At 46.9% G+C, this 21,397-nt stretch overlaps 2 protein-coding genes across 5 annotated transcripts; one reads left to right on the plus strand and one right to left on the minus strand.

The window, feature by feature from the left end:
• Positions 1-128: 128 nt before the first annotated feature.
• Positions 129-9,541, minus strand: LOC101167009 (uridine-cytidine kinase-like 1). 4 transcript variants are annotated; one of them, XM_020714583.2, is made up of 15 exons: positions 9,412-9,541; positions 7,610-7,812; positions 6,236-6,342; positions 5,670-5,840; positions 4,573-4,644; positions 4,252-4,441; positions 4,116-4,177; positions 2,208-2,227; positions 1,558-1,656; positions 1,397-1,490; positions 1,257-1,319; positions 1,025-1,147; positions 844-951; positions 623-779; positions 129-241 (listed from the first exon to the last, which is right to left on the minus strand). In XM_020714583.2, the coding sequence occupies exons 1-15, from the start codon at positions 9,492-9,494 to the stop codon at positions 165-167; spliced, it is 1,629 nt and encodes a 542-aa protein (XP_020570242.1). In that variant the 5' UTR covers positions 9,495-9,541; the 3' UTR covers positions 129-164. The 4 variants fall into 4 exon arrangements, with proteins under 4 accessions (XP_020570242.1, XP_020570241.1, XP_004083408.1 ...); XM_020714582.2 differs by having other exon boundaries at positions 9,391-9,539; XM_004083360.4 differs by lacking the exon at positions 2,208-2,227 and adding an exon at positions 3,301-3,317 and having other exon boundaries at positions 9,391-9,539.
• Positions 9,542-10,557: 1,016 nt separating this feature from the next.
• On the plus strand, positions 10,558-21,365 carry slc30a3 (solute carrier family 30 member 3). The gene is made up of 8 exons (XM_004083361.4): positions 10,558-10,852; positions 15,351-15,562; positions 16,032-16,178; positions 17,159-17,312; positions 17,454-17,673; positions 17,895-18,000; positions 19,402-19,536; positions 19,622-21,365. The coding sequence occupies exons 1-8, from the start codon at positions 10,770-10,772 to the stop codon at positions 19,765-19,767; spliced, it is 1,203 nt and encodes a 400-aa protein (XP_004083409.2). The 5' UTR covers positions 10,558-10,769; the 3' UTR covers positions 19,768-21,365.
• Positions 21,366-21,397: the final 32 nt, after the last annotated feature.

Here is a 21,397-nt window from a genome sequence, read left to right on the forward strand (position 1 = left end):
GAGGCGGGGCCTCCAGCAGAGCAGGTCAGCGGACAGCCCCGCCCTTCCAGGTCTCTGAGGGTCAGAGGTCAGGAGCAGAGCAAAGCTGTGCAGGAAGCATTCGTGATATTCTTTAAGGTTTTGGTAACACCTCCTCCTCCTCCTCCTCCTCCTCCTCCTCCTCCTCAGAAGCTCAAGCCGTCATCGCTTTCACACCAGTCTGACGGCGCATCGGTGCCGAAGAAACGATCCCCAAAATTCCCTAAAGGAGAAAAAAACAAGAAACAACAAAGGCGTTTAAGGTCAAAGTTCAATCCTCTGAGTTGACGTCCGTCTTCATGGAAGACCTACTGAAAGCTGAAGCTGCCCAGACCCCCCAACCCGCCTGACACACCTTCACCCACAGGAGGGAGGAGCCCCCCAGGTGATCAGCTTACCTGCAGTCCAGCCTCAGACTTTTTTAACCACCAAGACCCGTTTTCGGTCCAAACCACAACACCGTGACCTTCCTGACATCCATCGGAAACTCTTCTGGACTTAAATTCGGGATTTCTGTCCCAGTGAGATGTTCATGACCGTAGGAATTCAGAGCTCCGGCTTTTGTTTGAGTGAGGAGGTTCTGGGCGGACCCCGAGCTGCTCACCGATGCCGGGGATGATGTGAAACTGGTCGTTGACCTCCTTGTCCACGGCGGTGGTGATGATGCGGACCTTCGGGAAGGCGTAGGCCACCGAGTGAACGCCCATCTCCGCCATCAGCAGCGACAGCAGGAAGATTTTGTCCTCCGGCACGTCGTGGTCCTGAAAGGAGAGGCATGGCTGCAGACGAGCGGGCACGAGTGGAACGCGCGGACCGTGAACCCACCAGCAGGACTCTCACGGCCATGAGAGCGGCCGCTCCGGTGGAGACGGTGCTGTCCACAAGGATGACGTAGTCCTCGCTGATGTCTTTGGGCAGACGCAGGTAGTGCAGCTGGAGGAAGAGGAGGAAGAGACGTTGAGCTGAGGAGCGCTTGGAGGACGGACGGTCTTTGAAGCGCACACACCTCCGGCTCTCCCGTGTCGTGGTTGGTCTGGATGAGGATCTTCCCCAGGCGGATGTCCTTGCAGACGGCCATGAGGGCCTGCTCCATGGTCTCCCCTGCCCTCAGGATGGAAACGCCCGTTATCTAAACCGGAGAACGTTCTGGAGTCACACTTCTACAATCTAGATCGGCCTTTGGACCGCGTCGCTCTGACCTCTGCAGCGGCCGAAGGTCAGAAAAAGCTGAAACGTACCCTCTTCCCGCTCAGCCTCTTCCCCTCATAGACTCCGCCCTGAGGCGTCTCCACGGATACGGGCTGGAGGAGGATGGAGAGGAATGGGTGAAGCTTCCCTGTTTTCCATGAAGTGTGAGCGGTTTGGAGCAGAAGCTCACCTCCAGAGGCAGGAAGGAGAGTGCGTGTTCGATCAGGAGCCGCATTAACCTCTTGGAGTAGAAGATGAACTCGTCCCGGTTGGTCTCTTTGTTCCTACGGAGCAGAAGATCCCATCGTCTCCAGCATCCTCACAAAGCTGTCTGATGATGATGGTCCTGACCTGATGATGGTGTGCATGCCGCGGACCTGGGGGCTGGCCTCCAACACGCTGAGGGTTCTGGGTAACGGCTGGCCCTGGTGAGCTGAAGCCAGAGCTGATCTGCGGTTAAAAAAATAAATAAAAACACGTTCAGACGATGTCGCTTAGTAGGGAAGCTCACCTTATTTAGAACTTTCAAAATAAAAGCATTCAGATGTTAGACTAACTCAAAGTGAGGCCACATTGTTACGACACCATTCAGATGTTTCAGAAGGTCTGGGGGTGTTTAGGCAAAAACTGAACACAGTTCAGTGACTCAATACTTATTGTCTGCTCAACAGACCGCCGGGACACATTTAGCTCAAGATTTACAAAACTAAACGTGTCGTCGTTCACCAAACTGCACCACAACACGTTCAGACAGCGCCGCATCAGCAGAAACTGTCCGGGACGGAGGCGGGAGAGCAGTCATTGGGGCTTTACGGCTGTGCAGCCTCCAAAGAAATGCAAGCAGGCAGAGGAAATGTCTCCGTCTCAGAGGAGGAGCACAGCTGGAGGAGTCACTGAATGAGTGCTCATGAGCAAAGCGGGGTGGGTGGGGGTTGTGTTGCCTCAATGAACATGCCATGCCAGAACGGACTGCACTAGAACAGAGATGAACGGAGGCTCACATGTCCCAGCGCAGCTTCCTCTGAAGGAGACGTTCATGGGAGCAGTTTGAAACAGGAGAAGGAGAATCACACACAGAACAAGACCACATCAGCACCTCCTTCCTGAAGGAGGAGGCCCACACGCTGGAGGAGACGCCGCTCTGAGGACAGCTTCCCGTTCTATCCATTGGTTTTTGTGTTTTCAGATAAAATCCAACATTTTTGTCAACATCTTTCATTTAGCTTTATTTTTTTATTTTGGATTCAAAGAAAGAAAGAAAAATCCAAATATTTAAATATTGGATTCAGAAAAGGAACGTTTCTGGTTCCAGAGAAACCCGGACGTCCTCCTCAGACGCTAACCTTCAGCTTTTAACCCTTTAACCGCCAGCCCAGAGCCCGCTCAGAGTTTTACTCTCAAGACACTAAAGGTCACTTAAAATGAAGACAAAACCATGAGAAATCTTGCCTTTTCTCGCGGTTTTAGGAATTATTCGTGGATCAAATTTCCTGCGAGGCGACAAAAGGAGACGGGTGAACTTCCGGACTGAATATCATGGAGGAAAAAAAGCATGCAGTTCCAGAAGTCACCACTAGGACGTCAACACAAATTTGTTCTCAATAAAACAGGTTTAAAACTTCCAGTCTAATTTAATCAAATATCTTATTTTTTTTATAGTTAATTACATTTCATTCACATAATTAGTATTTTGACATTAGCCTTAGTGAAGCTGTTAATGCCAACAGTTTACGTGAAAAGTGGATCAATCTCTGGATTTTATGAACCTAAAATTACATTTCATGTGTGAAAACCTTTAAAATAAATGTTCTTATTCCAGAAATGAAGAAAACTGATTCATTTCACAGATTTATTATGATCTAAACCCCGACGTTCATAAATAAACGAATAAACCCACCGAAGGGGAAAGATAATCATTTCTAACCGAACATTTGTCTTTGGTTCAGCGTCATTGACTCACGGAAACATTTATTTGAAAGAAATAAGTTGTGGGAATGAAAAAGCATGACATAAATAAACATCCGTGTTATTTTCTTTGTTTAGGAGAGAATGAAAAAGCAGCAAATGAAGGTTAAAAAGGGCCGGCAGTCGTACCTCACTGTGATCTCACGCTGGAATGGGAACACAGCATTCAGCCCGGCAAGCAGGAGTCGTGCACACGAGGAGATGAGCACACGTGCACGGACGCACACACACACAAGAAAAACAAAAGATCAAAAATCAAATGTTTGAGTCTGAACGAGTTCCTCGTTTCCTGAATTTGTTTCAGTCAACGCCATAAACGCCGTCTGCCCCCCCCCCCCCCCCCCACACGGAAGTTCTCCAGAGGTGAAAAGTTCTAAAGGTTTTTTACTGAACACACAGGATTTCAACGTCTCTCTTACTTTCCAATCATCTGCATTGATCTGATCGGTTAGACCAGGATGCGGTTTTGTGACCCCCCCTCCTCCGTCAGGACCAAAGGTCAACAGAAGCAGACAAGGATCCCGTCTGGACCTTCTGCGTCTTTCAGACGGACCGTTTGGGTCGAATCCGTTTCATTTACAAACGCAGATAAAAACCTGAAGTTCCAGGACAAACGGCGTTCTGCTGCAGACCGGCAGGCGTGGGCGAGCCACGTGGCTTTTGGGTCATGGGGGGGGGCGGTAAAACATGGAGGACACAGAGACCTTCATGCAGGAAGCTTAACCCCAGATCAGCCTTTCCTCCACGTGAAGCTCAAACGTGGGATGTTGGGTAAACGTAGAAAGCAGAACATGAAGCCCCTGCAGGCAGATCTGCAGCCCGGCTCCGCTAACGTCTAGCGCTCTGTGCAGAAACCGTCTGCAGGAAGCCATCCGCCCGCCGTTCGCTGCACGTGACAGGAAGTTAGCCCCGTCTCCGTCGGCAGAAACGCAGCGACCCCTCACCTTCTCCAGCTGGCTGTGGACGTGCTGGACGATCAGGTCCAGAGCCACAAAGTTCTCTCCACCTGCACAACCACAAAGCGGCACAGGCGTCACCGACGTCCGGTCCAGGTCACTTCCTGCTTCCACCTCTACTGACCTCTGGGAACCACGATGTCCGCCACCTGCACCGTGGGCTCGATGTACTGCTCAAACGCCGGCTTTACGAATTTATTGTACTGTTTGATGATGCCGCTGACGTCCCGTCCACGCTGGGAAATGTCCCTCTTCAGCCTCCGTATGAGGCGGATGTCCGAGTCCGTGTCCACAAACACCTTCATGTCCAGAAGCTGAAAGACAGAGTCACGGCGTTCATCATCTGAGCATTTACTTTTATGACACGACAGGATCACGCTGCTCTTCAATCTAAAGGCAAACGTCCGAATGGCGGCTTTCCGTCGGCCTCCTGCTGTGGTCGTACCTTCAACAGCTCCTTGTTGGCAAAGGCCAGGATGCCCTCAAAGATGACCACGTTGGCGCCGTAGACGGTTTTCTGTGGAAACATCCAGCAGACGTTACTCCACCAGCAGCAGACGCACGTCCTCCAGAGAAACAGCATCCGCTCACATCAGGAGGTTTCTATTCTTTCAGGGATTTTCTGCATCCCTCAAACTGTTTCCATGAGTATTTTTTAAACAGAAATTCCAGCTTTGTTCGGTTCAAATACCTGGAAACTTTTTCAACCTTGGACTGCAAATTTGAAAGAAAAGGACAAATAAATCAATTCCTGACTGAGAGTTTGAGTAGATTCAGAAATGTGGAGTTTCTACTCACAACTAAAGGCCAAAGCAGCAATTTTTACTCCTGAAAAGTCACCTTTGCAGCTCCATAAACCATCATCTGTTGCCATGGAGACACAGACAGCGACAGTCCAGCTGTGTCAGATGTGGAGCTGCATCTCCTGAGGATCAAACTGCCGGCACAGGCTGAAGCTTTTTAGGAATACGATTAAGGTTTATTGTGAAAGACGGGACCAGAACGGCACAGCCCCTCCTGGAGGAGCAAACGTCCCACACTGGGGGCTTCATGAAAGTGGATGAAGGTCCATGAAATGATTTTACAGCCTGGATTCCCAGGAGCTGCTGATCCTCTCAGCCGTGAAATGACATTGTGAAAGAACAGCGAGGAGCCGTCAGGAGATCTCAACTAAAAGACTGGTTGTTCCCACACACAGCTGGAGATGAAGGATGTGCTGAGCAGCTTTTACTCTGTTAGGATGTTTGAAATGTGAGAAGGCACAGAAATCATCTCTGGTACACAAAATACTCTGAATCAAAAAGGGCAGTTTCTGCAACACTAAAAGCACAAAAACAGTGACATTTCTGTGGCAGAAAATAAAAACATTGCAGTTTCTGCTGCACCAGAAACTCTAGAGAAAGACCCGTTTTTGAAAACCCAGAAACATTCTTCCAGTTCAACAGTTGGAAGACAACTTGATGATATGCAGAACACGGTTCCTTCTGGATCACAGCTGGGATCCAAACATCAAAGCAGGGGGCGGGGCTTCTGAGCTCTTACCCATTCTTTGCGTCTGCAGTGGGAAGTGAAGTCGTACACCGGCACTTTGACGCTCTTCCCTTTCTTCAGCTTCCGCAGAACGGAGATGAGAAGCTCGAAGTCGAAGGCGTCGGGATGATCGAAGTTGTACTCGTTCTTGGCAGCCAGCTCCTGCTCCTCCTTGTTCAGCACCTGGAGGAGGAGGAGGAGGAGGGGCAGGAGGACCTCAGCTTAAGGAAAGATGACTTTTTTTCTCCAAATCAAGCTGCTGCACAAAATCAATGCAATTTTCCAGGATTTTCCAGGCTAAATGTATCTGGTTACCATGGAGACCTACTCTGTGCTTGAACTACAAACACAGGTCCACCAAAGACACAGAAGCAGAAGGAAGTTTGGCCTCCTTTCCTTGAAGCTTCGCATCAGCAGAAGCTCCAGGACAGAAGAGAAGCTGGAACGTTTCAGCTCACAGGAATCTGCTGGATGAGGCCATGAGGAGCTCCATCTGCAGCTGAAGCTCTGATGGATCCGTTATCCCGTCAACGTCCAACGTTCCTCCAAACCACAGCTCCGCTTTGCGTTTTCCTCACCCTGTAGAAGGAGTCCATGGACAGCAGAACCACCCAGGGAACGTCCAAAGCCTCGATGATCTTATTGGCCACGGTGGTTTTCCCAGACGCGCTTCCGCCACACAAACCTGGAAGAGAAGTTTCCGGTCAGAAGCTCAGACTGCAGCTTCAGCACTTCAGAGAGGTTTGATCCCGCCTGGTACCACAGACCAGAGGAACCGGGCCAGAACAGCATTGAGCGTTCTCTGATTAGAACGAGTCCAATCTGATGACGGGGGAAGAACATCACTCACTGCTCATGTCCAGAACCTCCTGTTCGGACCTGTAACTTCAACAGCAAAGACCTGAACCAGCAGACCGGACTCTGTGCTGGTTCAGGTCTTCATCGCTGACCTTTCCCTGAAAATCTCAGCTTTCCGTTTTCCCAGCTTTGCCTCCACACACAAACACACCCTCTGGGTCTTTTAAAGGCGGCCGAGTGTGAAATGCTGGCGGTTCCTGCGGGCAGCAGCAGACTGCAGAGCAAAGACAGCGTCCCCGTCTGCCTGCACACAGGCGGAGGAGCCGTTCCTGGGAAGGAGACTCCGTTTGCTCCGCTTCACTGCGGCCTGCTGCTGAGGAGGAGCGCTCTGGTCTGCGGAGACGCCTTCAGCCAAAGCAGACGACTGACCCGAAGACACAAACCTGACCCGCTGATTCTGCTTCATTAAAGCCCACTCCCATAATCCTCTGATCTGGTTTCAAAGAGTTCTCAGTGGGTTTTTAAAATTATGATTAGACCTTTTTAGCCAAAATCTAAAAATTCTGACATATTTCTGCAGAGCAGCAGGAGTTCATCAGAAATAACCCTCCACCTCCACTGAGAGCTCTCTGTTTACACTCTCTCCTGCTAGCTTACGGTCCCTCACACTTCCAAGCTAACGTTGGCGAGCACTATGGCGGCGATCCAGCTCCCTTTGTTAGAAACAGAACTTTGATCAAATTCATTTGTTTCTGTCATTTTCTGACATCATTTGTGTTTTTTTTTATTTGAAATGTAAAAATAATCATAGCTGTTACAGGGAAGGGATGTAGGAGTTGCTCAAATGTTTAAAAACTTCATTACCCACAAGGCTTTGCTAGCAGGACAATAATGTGTCTTAATCTGCATCACCTGTTCACCGCTGCGTTTTTATCTCTCCAATAAATGACATTAAACATCAGAACCGGTTCTGGTTTCATGGTCTTCACAGCGTTTCTTTAGAAGTCTGACATTTTCTGAAAAATCGAACCGTTTGCAGATGAGCTAGGAGTCAGACGCTCTCCTGCAAAGAGGCCCCGCCCACATGCACACAGCCTGCAGACACACGGTGAGGGTTTCCACCTTCATCAGAGGAAGACGGCGTCTGCCCTCACCGATCACAAAGGCCTCTTTGAAGGTGGTCCCAGTGACGTTGTACCAGGGGGGCCGGCCCGCCGTGTAGATGGTCCTCTTGTTGGTCCTCAGCAGGGGGGGCTCCGTCTTGGACTGGCTCGTGGTTCGCTTTCGAGGAGACAGCGAAGGCGTCAGAGGGCAGCGGGGGACGTGGCTCAGAAGGGCGTCCAGGGCGTCGTCCCGGCTGGAGACAGAGGAAGCAGCTCCGTCACTCTGATCGTCTGGAGAGGAAGGCTGGAGACGCGTCTGAACCCAACGCCGTCAGACATGCCCGTTAGCTCACAGACGCCGCCCCGCCGCCCCTGGACCTTTTATCTCCACCTGCAGCAGAGGCTCCACCCGGACCACCTTTCCTGACCAAAAACAGACGACGGTTCCGCTGCTTTTGGCCAGAAACGGAGCCCAGACAGAACCGACGCCGTGCTCTCAGAACCCTGAGGCCTCTGACTGCAGGTGCTGTTCTGCAGAGAAGGAAGAGAGGAACATCTAACTCCAGAGGTCCTCCGCTGGACCACCTTCTCTGCAGCTCTCTGATGTGGGTGTGGCTGAGGGGGAGGAAGGGGAACTCGCCGACCACCCCAGGAAATCACACCGTCGTCCAGGGCGCAGCAGGGGAGCCCTTCACATGAGTAAGGCCTTCATCACGCGGCGGCGGTTCCTGATCGCCACGCTGACAGTCCATCTCCTTAAACGAGCAGGAGGAGCTAAAGAAGCCGGTTTACGGCTTCACACCAGTCTGACATCGCGTCTGCTGACAGACACCGGACTTGCGGTTTTCCAGGTTCCGTGACGGCGGGTTAGCTAGAGACGTGCTGGAGCAGCCACGAAGTCCCAGATCACGCCGTAAAGATGGTCGAGAAAAACGGCGCTGAAGTCGGTTTCCTGTTCACGGCTTCCGATTGGGGAGGGCACTAAAGGACCAGTCCACTGCAGGACCGGGTCCTGTTGAAAACCAGGACCTGGGCTGTTCCCACCTGGATTAGATTAGGAATCCAGGTGTGAGCAGTTTTTCAACAGGACCTGATCTAACGTGGACTCAGAGCATAAAAAGCGATAAAATCCTCCTTTTTCACATTTTCACTAATCAGAAACTGTGTTTAATGAATTCTTTACGATCTAAATCCTAATCAGACTTTAGGCTAATCTAGGTGTAATCTGCTCAGATTGATCTGCTCGTCTTCAGGTAACCTTCATGATGGGGAGACTTCACATGTCTGACTCTGATCTTCTGTTTTCCACCATGACTGTTATATCTATGTGATGATTTTCTACATTTTTAACAGGTTCTGAGGAGGAAGTGAACCTGAATATCTGCAGGAATAATTAGATTATGGACAGAAATCTATGCGATAATCCGACGATGCCTCCTAGTCTGACACAGATTATCATATGATGATGATCACTGGAATAATCTGATGCTTGAAGAAACCAGATTGTTGGTGATTTAAGGCCATCTGGATTTATTAATCCCATGATGATGATGAGGAGAAAGTGTGCGGTGACCCCGCAGCATCTGCGTGAATGAACATCAGCCCTCCCCCTACGCGATTCCGTCAATCAATCTGCGTGATCATAAACAAACATGTCTTGTCGCATTGTCACGTGATCCCTCCAAAAACGCCAGCGTTCACTTTTTTCTTTGTTTCCGCGGCTTTTGTTCCCGCATTAGCAACGCTAGCCGCGCTAGCACGCTCGCTGGAAGCCTCGCGGCGGCCCCCTTTCTTCCTTCCCGCCTCATACCCCCCTCCCTCCAGGGTTTTACCTGCTGGGGCTGGACACAGACCTGTCCGCGTGCGTCCGCCCGTCCTCCGGCACGTCCTCCGGCTTTCCGTCGCCGCTTTCCGCTAACATGGCATGACATGACATGGCACCGCGCTCAAACCAAACATCGAGAGCGTCGTGACGTCAGGACGTGTGCTTGATGCGTTCAAGGTCCCCATAGAAAATCTGATTTCTGAAATTATTGTAAAGCGAGCTAGATTCATACCCAACAAGTAAAAAAAAAGAAGAGAGAATATAGTTATACACACACTTTTCATTATGGTAATATTTTTTCTGAGGGTTGAGGGTCACTTAGCTTGTTTTTTCCTTGGGTTTCTTGCGTGGTAACCCCACTGAGGAGCGTTGAGCTGCAGTCACCCCTCAATCATTTGGTGAATTAACCGGACAGTCTGTTTGTATCAGCCCAGTAAAAGTGAAATTCCAACAGCGATTGTTTTGCTGACAAACGTTTGACAGAAGCTTGAAAGATCGGAGAGCTTTGCTTTTTCCCACTTTCATTGAATGCAGCGCTGATGACGCTAAACTGCAGCGTGTCTGGCCTTTTATGCGCTTTCCTTTCATGCGTGATCCTCCGTTCTTGCAGACGAAACTCATAATTCAGCTTATTTATTTATATATTTCTGTAATTTTTCAATATAAAACTGAAGTGTTTACATTTTGACAAATATTTATATGTAAAATAATGCATTTATAATTGATGAAAACTACAGAAAAATATTATTTTTGAATGATACTAATCGGTTACATTGGCTGTCAAAACACGCAATATAGATCAAATCAAATAAAAATGGATTATTTTAGGTCTTATTTAAACATTTAGTGGTCATTTAATAAAATAAAAACATAACAGCAAATCAATTCCTTTATTAAACCAAATTAAGACAAATAAAACCCACATTTATATTTAAAACACCAAACTCATGAATACAATGTGTTTTTTCCCCCTCTCGTTTCTTGAGTCATCTTTTATTTCAGTCAGAATTGAAACAATTGAAGTTAAACTGAGTAACATTTGGCGTCGTGCTGGTTTCGTTGTAAAGATTGATTTTCCTGGAGGTGTCCTCCTGATGAAGTCCGGGGGGGGGGGGGGGGGGGGGGTCCTGCATGACCACTCAGCTTCTGCACAGTGAGGCAGCAGCAGCTGCAGTGTGTGGGAGCGCGCAGAGCCCATTCAGCCGCTAAAGCTCCGCAGACAAACAGAGGTCCTCCTCCATCCCGGGACCTGCTGGTTCTGAGGGTCGGCCCACTTTGACCCGCATTCTCAGAGAACCCGGACTTGTCCTCTCACCTGCATCCTTCTCAGAAGGGGATTACTTCAGCATTTTTTTCTATCCAGACTCGGAGCAGCTGCGCGTAAAAATGGAAAAGAATGAAGGAAATTCGGAGAAATCTCATCTGATCCATGAGAAGAATTCAAAGATGTATTCTTTGAAACTGAAAAGGTAGGAAATTCTGCCAAGTTTGATTTCGAACATGTGCAAATGAATGACAAGCGTGGCGCGTGGGAAGGCTTTGTGTGGATGTTGGAGATCTTTGCGGGAAAAAGTTGATCCGACCGTTGCAGCAGGGCTGCGCGCGCCGCCGCGGCGCAGTGGGAGCAGTTGTCACTGCGGCGCGCGTTAAGCAGCCTCTCGCGGGCTGTTTTATGTGAATGAACAAATTCATTTCCACGCGTGGCTTGTTTCTGGACAGCCTGTGACAAATGGCCCCGGGGCGCGCGCGCGCGGCGCAGCGCTAAAAAGTCATCATCTGTCATTAAAGGGCTCACCCGTGCGCGCTCCGACGCACAGACGCGGGGCTGACATGACCGACATTTGGATGAACCGGGACAAACACGGGACAGGTGCAGGTGACACCGGAACACGCGCGTCAGGGCGGGAACGGATGGAGTAATTTAATTACAAATTTGCTGTAAAAATGACTTTTCTCACTTTTTTAATCCAAGTGTTTTCCATAAAAGGTTTTATCTTGATACCAAATATATTTATAAATGCTATTTTAACGGCTTAAACAGGCCACCATTTTATAGACTTGTAAATATAAATTTCTTTAAAATGTCCTGCATTTTTTGGAAAGTAAAATAAACGCAGAATGAAAAAAATGTCACCAACAGATGACATAAAGGGGGGGGGGCACCTTTTCCAACATTTTCTTATTTGTTTTCTTTTTTAGGCCTGATCTTTGACCAAAATTATTAATAAAATGTATCAAACATTTAGTGAATAATTTATATCCAGATAAATCTGTCAAATAAATCCAATCTTAAATTTTTCATGGCCTTAACCACTTTAAATTTTATTCATTTTAATCAATGTGTTTCAATTTCTCTTAATAAACGTCAATTTTACGCTTCAAAATGAATCATTTCTCACATCCAGTCAATTTTTCAGATTTAAACACTTTAATTGCAGAAATGAAATCAACGAAGGTGAAAAATTAAAGCAGTAAATCTACAAAAACGAAATCTTCCCGCAGTCGACACAAACATGAGATCCAAACTGCTTCAGCAGAGCTCAGTGCATGCGCGCACGGACACGCAGTGTGCGCATGGCCTCGTATTTGCACCATTTCACGCACCATTTGCGCCGATGTCATGCGCGTGCGTGAGTCCCTGTTTGGAGAAAAAAACACTGCTTCCCCCCCCCTCACACTGTGAAGAAAAACATCACCGTTAAAACATGATCAATAAAATTATGAATGAAACATAATTTTTATTTTGATTCTTTGCCTGTAAAACGTGATTTTTTTATATTCAGGAATTCAGGACAGATGCTTGGCTGTGAACTGATCTGCTTTACATTTATATCATTTAAAATCTAAATTTCACCCATAATCTATCAAAATGTCCTGATGGACGAGTAATTCTGTTCTGGATGGTGTTGAGGAGCCAGAACCTTTTAAACCAAAACCTCCAAACATTCCTGTCATCCCTGAAGCACTTAAACAGGATTTATCCAAAAAGATCAATAACTTTGTAAATTCAAGTCTGTGAATGCAGAACATCCGTGTTCGTTTATCATTTTCTTTTTGTCATCTATAAAAGCCGCATGTTTGTGAAAGTGCTGAAAAACGGATCGGCTGCAGCTTCCTGCAGTTCAAAATCCAAAGATTTATCATCACAGATGATGCGAGAGCGGGAAAATATTTACTTTGAAGAATCCATTTATTGGAGACAAACAGTACAAGGAAATACAGTTTAAACTGGGAGCAACAACAAAATGTTTGCATTCATTCCAGAGGTTTGCTCGAGTGACGGAGACTTCTCTGAGCACAGAGGCAGGCGGACCTTCACCAGCTCCAAATAACACATTCTTTTTAAAGTCACCTGGAGAAAAAAAGGCAAATTAATAAATAAAAAAATGAAACCATGCAGGCAGGGAGCTACAGAACATCATATTCTGCTCTAACAGGAAACAGCTGAACAGAACCAGAATATGTTTCCCTTACAGCTCTGTCCAATCAGAAAACTCGATAGAAGAACTTCCTGAATGCAGTATTATTTGAAAAGGTGACGCCTGCAAAAACACAAACCCTTTAGAGGTGATCCAAACACTGAAACATCAGAGAGAAAACCCTCACAGACTCCGCATAAACCCCGATGGCTGCACAGAAGACGCTCCTCTTTTACCAAATCCCCTCCTCTGAAACCCTTTTCTGCGCTTTATGTTGTTTTTTAGGCTGTAAATAAAATGCAGTCACATCTGTTGGAGCCCCTTTGTTCTCTTCTTTGCTTGCACACCTGAGCTCAGGTAGTTTACGTTGGGCTCACGGTCATAACTCATTTGCTGCTGTTTTTGCTCAGAATTCTTAGACTTTCTGCTGGAGCTGAGGATGAAGAGCGATGATGATGATCTCTGAAGTTCTGTTTAATTTGAATGAAGACCTGCCTGTCCTAACGACAGCTTTAAGCACACCAGAAAACCTCCATGTGTTCTAGCGATCCTCAGACCCCCCGGGGATGAGATGCTGTTGGTGAAGGACTGGAGACCAGAGGACAGAAACTTCCTTCATGTGACCAGAAAACCAAAGAATTAAAGCCAAACCTGAAAAACCTCCACAGGACAAAATCATGATCTCAAACTCCCAGAGGAACCTCTTTAACCGGACTCCATGCAGGACCAGCAGACAAAAACACAGAAACGTTCTGACAGAACCGTCAGACCCCTCATCTTCATCAAATTCTCCAGAAAGTCCCCCTCTGAGCATCCTCTGATCTACTTCCAAAGCGTTTCCAGTGGTCCTTTCATTAGGATGATGTCGTTTTTCGCAGAAATCGAAACACTTGGTGTCGTTTTCTAGGATGTGATTTCTGCAGAGCAGCAGGCAGGAGCCCCACAACTCTGATGCTGATAAACTCCTGCCTCGTGAGTTTGTGAGGCAGAAACGGAGGAGCTGCACTGCTGAACCCTCACCTCTCATCAGTGAGGAGCTGTCACTCAGCTGATCCCAGGATGAGGCTTTTCTTTCACCGGGTTCTCCTTTTGGTCTGACGTCATCTTTAACAGGCAGCTGTCACTCATTTATCACGTGTGTCTCTTCCATTGTGCAGTAAAGCTGCTGCTGATGATGCTCCCATGTTTCCACATCTTCTCCTCTCTCCGCCCCACATGATCTTTAAAAACGGAGCTGCAGGGAAAGAAAACATTTTAGATCTGTCAGAAAGCGATGGTTGACGCTGAAGGTGAACATTTGTTGGTGGTGATGAAGCAGCTGATCTCTCAGCTGATCGGCCTCAGCTCTCTTTCTGGGTTTTAATTGAACAGAAGTCATTTTCTGCTCGGCCGGAGACAGGAAGTCCCCTGAGACCAGGTTGTGTGCGCACGTGCACGTGTGTGCGTGCGTGCATGTGTCTGTGAGATAACAGCTAATCGTGCAATGCAAGCATCTCCCGTGTGATCAAAGGTGTGTGCGTGCAGTCGCTCCCACTGAGACCAAATGAGTTTTTCCCGCCTCATTAGTCACATCATGCAGAGGTCAGAGGTCACAGGTTGTTCTTCCAGCATCGAAACAAGCAAGAGCAGCGGCTGACGACTCGTCTACATATTTGGGAAAAATATGACTAATTGAAATGACAATTTAGGAAAAAGTGTTACGTTTTTAAAAATGTTTTTCTACATTTTTAAATAGTTATATTTCTCTCCCAGAAACTGTTGGATTCAGTTCAGTTTTTCTGTGATGCTGAAGAGGCTCACGGCTGCTGTGGCGACAGACGTGTAAACGTTCGCATGTGCGTCACTAACCTGCTTTCCGTTTGTTCATGCATCGGTCAGGGCGACTCCAGAACTGAAACGGCGGCGTTTGCCTGCAAAAGGCAGGGTCATTTCTGACCCTAAAGTACACAAACGATGAGCATTCACTGCTTCTGCAGATGCATTATTCATTTTATAGAATTAAATGTTCCAACCTTTAAATCCCTGCCTCAGTGGACCTGATCACAGGGATAAACATTTGGAAGGGATGGTTCGTTTGGAGGAAGCAACAGTTTCCTCTTCCTCACTGCCAGCATCCGTCGATTCCATCAGGTTTTCAACTCGGTGAACATTGATTTTAGGACACTGGGTTGGACTTTGCAGAGGAAAGTGTCTCCGTTCACTGTGCAGCAAACTGAAAGATGCTGCAGATCAGCTGCTTCTTCACATGGGATGCAGTGCTCTCACGTAGAGCTCACAGACTAGATTCAACTCATAAAATCACTGATTTGTTCCATTTCAATGTTACAACTGGTCCATTAAAAAAATCCCTGCTGTAAAATTAGAATCCTTAAAGGGAAATCGGGATCTGGAAAATTCCAGTTAACACCAGAACCCCAGAGGGGTCTGGATCTATTCAAGTCCTACATTTGCAGAACATCTCAGGTTCTACAGCCAAAGATTTTCCAAATCAACCTGACTAAACAGTGAACATCTGTGTCCTTGATGGAGCTCCTTTCTCTCTCTGCAGCTCATTCCCCGAAACCAAAGAGCAGTACGCGGACCTGCCGCTCCCAAACGGGAGCATGTCCGGCGCCATGGAGCTGAAGCAGCGCGTCAGCGCCCACTGCCACAGATCCAAACCCCCGCACGGCGAGCAGAGCGGGGACAAGGTGCTGGCCAAGAGGAAGCTCTTCATCGCCTCAGGAGTCTGCCTCATCTTTATGATCGGAGAGGTCATAGGTGAAAGTTCAAGAATAACGATGAACAGTTATAAATATGAGAGTTTGCAGAGAGAAGATAAATAGGATTTCTTAATTTGTCTTCAAAAATACATTTCTTTTCCAGTTTTTTTCATCCAGAACTGCTGATCTATTTTTGTCTCTAATAGACTCATTTTCTTTGATGCCCTTTGGTTCTAAATTTGGTTCTTTAGAAATCAAAATACAAAGAAAATGTTTAAAATTGGTTGGAATCAAATCTGAAAAATAAAAACAATGAACCTTTTAAAGGTGGTTTACAGTTTTTTTTAAATGAAACTGTAAAGTTGTAGTTATTCACCTTATCTTAGTCAAAGTTTGTTGGTGTTTCTTGCTTTAGTTGTTGATTTTGTTGAATAATGAAACGTTTCCCTGATGTTCTCAGAGGAACCTGACAGGTGAGCAGAATGGGTCCATGATGCTTTTTGAAGAGTTTTGTCTGCTGTCTGCAGGAGGATACCTGGCTCACAGTTTGGCTATCATGACCGACGCCGCTCACCTCCTGACAGACTTTGGCAGCATGATGGTGAGCCTCTTCTCCCTGTGGATCTCGTCCAGACCGCCCACCAAAACCATGAACTTTGGTTGGCACAGATCAGGTCAGGACACGAGCTTCCGCTGTGCATGGATGCGTCAGCAGGATGTCCAGTAGGGACAACCTGTAGCGTTGGTGGGTCCATGAACCCAAGTGTGTTTTACAGCGTGAGGATCATGTGACCCAGCTGCCGTCCAGCTTCTTCTGCTAAACAGATGCCAAACATTTCCTCATTTATTTGCAGCTGGAATCGGTTTAAAAATTCAAATCCAGAAAAAACTAAATGCTAACATGACTTTTCTTCTTCATGCAGAAGTGAATTTACAGATTCTTGGGGCCCAGGGGCAAAAAACAAACACGGGGCCCCCTCAACCTCACTTTGCTTTAAGCCTAACTTTCCTTTCCTTTTTCCTTTAATAAATCACTTTCCTTAAATGCCTAAAATTAAAATAAAATTGCATTTATTTCATCTTTAGCATTTTTCCTGCTAATGATAAATCATAAAACATCTGCCTTTTGTTGAATCTCTTTATAAAACGGATCATCTGTGGCTCCATAAATGAATCCCAGTTTAATCTGAGGAAATCTAAGCCTGATTGTGGAGCCGGTTAGGCTGATATTTCAGACAAAACATGCATTTTATGGTAAAAGCACCAAATATGTCACAGATATGTACCTTAGCATCTCTTTGTTCAGAAAAGCACATTTGACACGAGGAAATCCTAAATGGTGACGACATAATCTGCTGTTTTTACCTAAACATTTGATTTCTGTTTTGCAACAATTGGGGCTATTAGGGCATTATGTTAACTTGAGGGGTACCTACAGAATAATATCATATTATGTATATATATTTCAAAATCTTTGATTTTCTCATGGCGAAGATCTTTTTCTGAAAGAGGAGATCCTAAAGTACATCCATGCCAGGTTTGGTGCTTTTCCCATAAAATGCAGAGTTATTTTAGGAACCATGAAGGTCCACGACGGGTTAGGGTCCATGTTGGCTGCACTCAGGAGAACCCTGCTCCTCGCCCGTCTCTGCAGAGATCCTGGGAGCCTTCGTCTCCGTCATGTCCATCTGGGTGGTCACCGGGGCTCTGGTGTATTTAGCCATCGAGAGGATCGTCCAGAACGACTACGAGATCGAGGGTCACGTGATGCTGGCCACCTCCGGCTGTGCCGTCATCGTGAACATCATGTGAGTTCTGCTGATGTTCTGGAATCAGAACCACAAGACTGACGTGGTTTTGGCATTGTAGTGGTCTGGTTGGGTGAGTAGCTCCTCTGGTGGTCAAAGGTGGGCAGAACCTAACTCCCTCTGCCCCCCCCCCTCCCACAGCATGGCCTACATCCTCCATCACTCCACCACACTCCACCCCCACGGGAGCGGCTACCACCAGATCGACGAAGACGGCCGGAGCCCCGTCAATCACGGCCACGCCCACATGCTGCTTGGTGGCCATAGCAACACCAGCGTCCGGGCGGCTTTCATCCACGTGATCGGGGATCTTCTGCAGAGCATTGGCGTCATGGTGGCCGCCATCATCATCTACGTTCGGGTCAGACTCTGTCCATGCATCCAAACTGAAATAAAGTCATAATCTGATAACAAGATCAGTCAGTGAGTCTTTCAAAGGTGGTTGGAGTTTGTTCCTCCTGTCAGCGTGGGGGGAGGCAGCTTCAGTTTTACAGCCGTCAGCGGTTTCTTATCTCCAGACTGCAGAAAACAGCATCTGACGCTGCTTCACTCTCACCCAATCCCGTCTTTTCTCCTCCTCAGCCAGAATACAAAGTGGCAGATCCCATCTGCACCTTCCTGTTCTCCCTCTTTGTGCTCTGCACCACCGTCACCATCCTCAGGGACGTCTTCCGGATCCTCATGGAAGGTACCCAACCTTTGCATCATCCTGTGAGAGTGCTGAGATGTTTCCCCTTAGGTGAGCAGGTTAGGCGCCGTTTGAGCTCCACATAAGGATGCAGCTTGTTCAAAACTCGGCTGAACGCCTTTAAACCAGAACCAGAAAGACGGAGCACACGACTCTGATTTAGAAATCTTTGCACTGGCTCCCAGTCAGCTTTAGGATCCATTTTAAGGTTCTTTTATTAGTTTAGAAACGTTCAAATGGAACTGGCCCCTCATTGTTATCAGATGTACTTTAAGTGTGTGACCCTCCCAGAGCCCCCAGGTCTGCTGGTGGTCAGAAGGTCAGAACTAAAACCCACAGCGAGGCCTCATCTGAGGATGTGAGGCCTTCATCCACTGTGGAGGTTTTCAAGAAAAACATCTTTTTAGTGAAGCTTTTACATAGTTGTTACTTGTCGACATGCTTTCTTTGATTTGATAAATTTGATTAACAATTCAATTTATTTTGATTGTACTTGTGGGATGTGTGTGTGTTGTTTTTTATGTGTTTTAGTTATTTATTATTATTAATATCACTATTATTTTTACTATGTTTAAAATTTTATTCAATTTCATTTATAAAGCCCCAAAAACACAACAGCAGGTTTCAATGGGCGATTAAGTTAAAAAATAATTTTAACTACTATTTTTTTATTTAGCTAATATCTGTTTTATTATGGAAGCACTTTGAGATCCTCTGTAGCAGGAAAAGCGCCACAAAAATAAATGTTCGTCAAGTTTCAACTGAAAGCTATGAAGAAAACGAGACGTTTCACAAATAATTCCCATCAGGGAAAAGAGTCGCCTTTCTAAAACTATGGGCTGTTCTCAGAGATCCTGAGGGCGCCGACGGACGATTGAAGGACGGCTCCTCTGCTGCGTCTGGTTGAACTTCTGTGGCGCCAGAAGCACAGATGGTCACGTTAGTCTGAAACCCGTTCAGGGAGAAAATGTTTGTCTTCAGCAGAGAAGGGCCGATCCTAACAGGGTTTTGTTTTTTAATATTTTATTTTATAGTTTAAGTGAACATATGGTAGAAAAGACAAAGACAAGGAGTGAAAAGAACAACAAGACCTTCCCCAAAAAACACGACACCTGCCAAAAGCAAGAGGCAAAAATGTACCAAACTGATCCACAAACACATACTCAAATAAATGTTCAGACATAACTTCTACAACAGACAGAGATGCAAAATGACATTTGTGACCCGGATCCAGCAGCTCTCCAACTGGAGTCCTGTAGTTCAGGTTCTAGTGATCCAGCCAATGCCCCAAAGGGGGGGGGGGGGGGGCACCGTTCCCAACTGCAGTGCTGTCTGTTTATGTTGTGGCAATAGGGAATATTCAAACACGTTGACCCTCGTGCCGTTGCTGTCCCGCTTCAGGGTCTCCAAAGGGCATCGAGTTCAGTTCGGTGAAGGAGGTGCTGCTGTCTGTGAAGGCTGTGAAGTCTATGCACTGTCTGCACCTCTGGGCTCTGACTCTGGGCCAATCGCTCGTCTCCGTACACCTGGCCATAGGTAACACCTGCACTCCCACTGTTTTCTGGATCATTCGTTCAGTTGAACTTCAAGCGCTAAGATGTTCTCCTTTGTTTGGTCTCAGAGGAAGAGGCGGACCCTCAGGCCATCCTGCAGGAGGCCACGGATCTGCTGATCGCCAAGTTCGGTTTCCACAGCATCACCATCCAGGTGGAGCTCTACAGCGAAGACATGAGCCACTGCTCCCACTGCCAGGACCCCAGCGACTGACACCACCTGACCAGACCGGCCTCTCGGCGCCAGCGTTGACGGCCTTCCTCACTGCAGCTTTCTGAAGGAGCCGAAAAGGGTTTTTCACGTGTTCTTGTGTTTGCACGCCGTGGCGAGAAGCTGTCATCCCAATCATCCATGTGCTCATGGTGCTGTTTGGAGGAATGGCTGAAGCTTTTCCAGAACCTGTTGGTGCAGCATTTTCTCTTCCCACACAAACAGTTTTTGTGTTTACTTAGACAGAAGTACGTGCATTTAGATGTAATCAAGTAACCAGATTACAATCATCTCTGTAGATTACTCTGGTTTAGACTCGTCTTCAGGAAGACCGGCTTCCTCTGAAGCACAACTCAGTTTCTGCGCTCAGCTTTCAGGAGAGAGGAGCAGCGGGACCAAAGGGGGGATTGGAGGTGTAGAAACCGGAAAACTGTGACTCAAAGGGGAGATTTTAGAAAAATGCTGCCCTTCAGATAATAACGGAAAAGCTGCAGCTGCTGGCAGAGGACCAGCAAAAGAACGGAACCAGCGGTGAGCTGCGTTCATCCTGCGTTCATCCTCATTTGATGCTTTGGCTGTTTGCAGGAGAGGAACACACTCCGAGCTCCTCCATTACCTGAGGGAGGTGCATTAGCCTAAACCCGACTCCGTCCGTTTCCACATGAAGGAATTCCTCTGTTTTCCATGGCAAAGTGTAAAGCGTAATGTTGGTGTTCTCTAGCTCATCTCAGCTTCCCCGCGGGATTCCTGATCTTCAGAAAACCTTCAGTTGCACCGAAGGTCAGAAATCCTGAGCGAGCAGGAACCCTCGCTGACCTTCTCCACTCCAGTTCAAACGTTTCTCATAAAAGAAAACCACAACCATGAAAACTCACTGAAGATTTAGACTGAGGGCCGTGCAGCGGTGTGAGAATGTACTTTTGTTTGCAAAGATAATCAGAGTCAATCCTTTTTGGATCACAGAATGAGAGAAAAAGCTGCTGAGGAGGTCACAACCAGGCAGAAGACGCTGGAAAGCAGGTCAGAGGTCAGAGGTCAGGATCCAGCGGCCAAAAACAGAATTCTGGGTAAAAAGTTTGCATTCATCGGAAAGTTCAAGCTGCTGCTGGGAACACAGAGAAACATCTGGATGATCCACTAAAAGAGACGCATGGTGGCGGCAGTGTCATGATGGGGGCCGATGAACTCGTTGACTTGCTGTACGTCCTGAATACAAAACTTCTGTTGAATCTTATCAGAAACTCCTGATGGATCTTCCATCCGTTTATAAGCTCAGCCTCAAGAGCACTTTGGTTCTGGATGAAAAAGAAAACGTAGAAAAACTGAAAAGTGTTTAGTTAAACTTGACTAAGATGCAGTTTTCTGACATAAACCGACACGAAACCTAAAAACAAAGAAGAGAAACAAAACTTCTCCAGACGTGACAACAAAATCAGGATGTGGGCAAAAACTTTCCTATGACTGAGTTTTAGGGCCACCAAAACACACAAAAAAGTAAAATTACAAGATTTATAGACGTAAATGTACGACAAAAAACCCACATAAATTTACAAGATGGTTTCTCAGAAATGTACGTCTTAAACTCTTGTAATTTAACAGTTATGACTTTTTTCTCGTAAATTTACGATTTAAA

This window comes from Oryzias latipes, chromosome 24, assembly GCF_002234675.1.
Source record: "Oryzias latipes chromosome 24, ASM223467v1".
Lineage (NCBI taxonomy): Eukaryota > Metazoa > Chordata > Actinopteri > Beloniformes > Adrianichthyidae > Oryzias > Oryzias latipes.

Coding starts and splice junctions, on each gene's coding strand:
- LOC101167009 (XM_020714582.2), bottom strand. CDS start 9,494: ATGTCATGTCATGCCATGTTAGCGGAAAGCGGCGACGGAAAGCCGGAG. Junction 7,813..9,390: donor TCTGTGTCCAGCCCCAGCAG/GTAAAACCCTGG, acceptor CTCTGTCTCCAG/CCGGGACGACGCCCTGGACG. Junction 4,442..4,572: donor CCAACAAGGAGCTGTTGAAG/GTACGACCACAG, acceptor TCTGTCTTTCAG/CTTCTGGACATGAAGGTGTT.
- slc30a3 (XM_004083361.4), top strand. CDS start 10,770: ATGGAAAAGAATGAAGGAAATTCGGAGAAATCTCATCTGATCCATGAG. Junction 10,853..15,350: donor TATTCTTTGAAACTGAAAAG/GTAGGAAATTCT, acceptor CTCTCTCTGCAG/CTCATTCCCCGAAACCAAAG. Junction 19,537..19,621: donor CTCCGTACACCTGGCCATAG/GTAACACCTGCA, acceptor GTTTGGTCTCAG/AGGAAGAGGCGGACCCTCAG.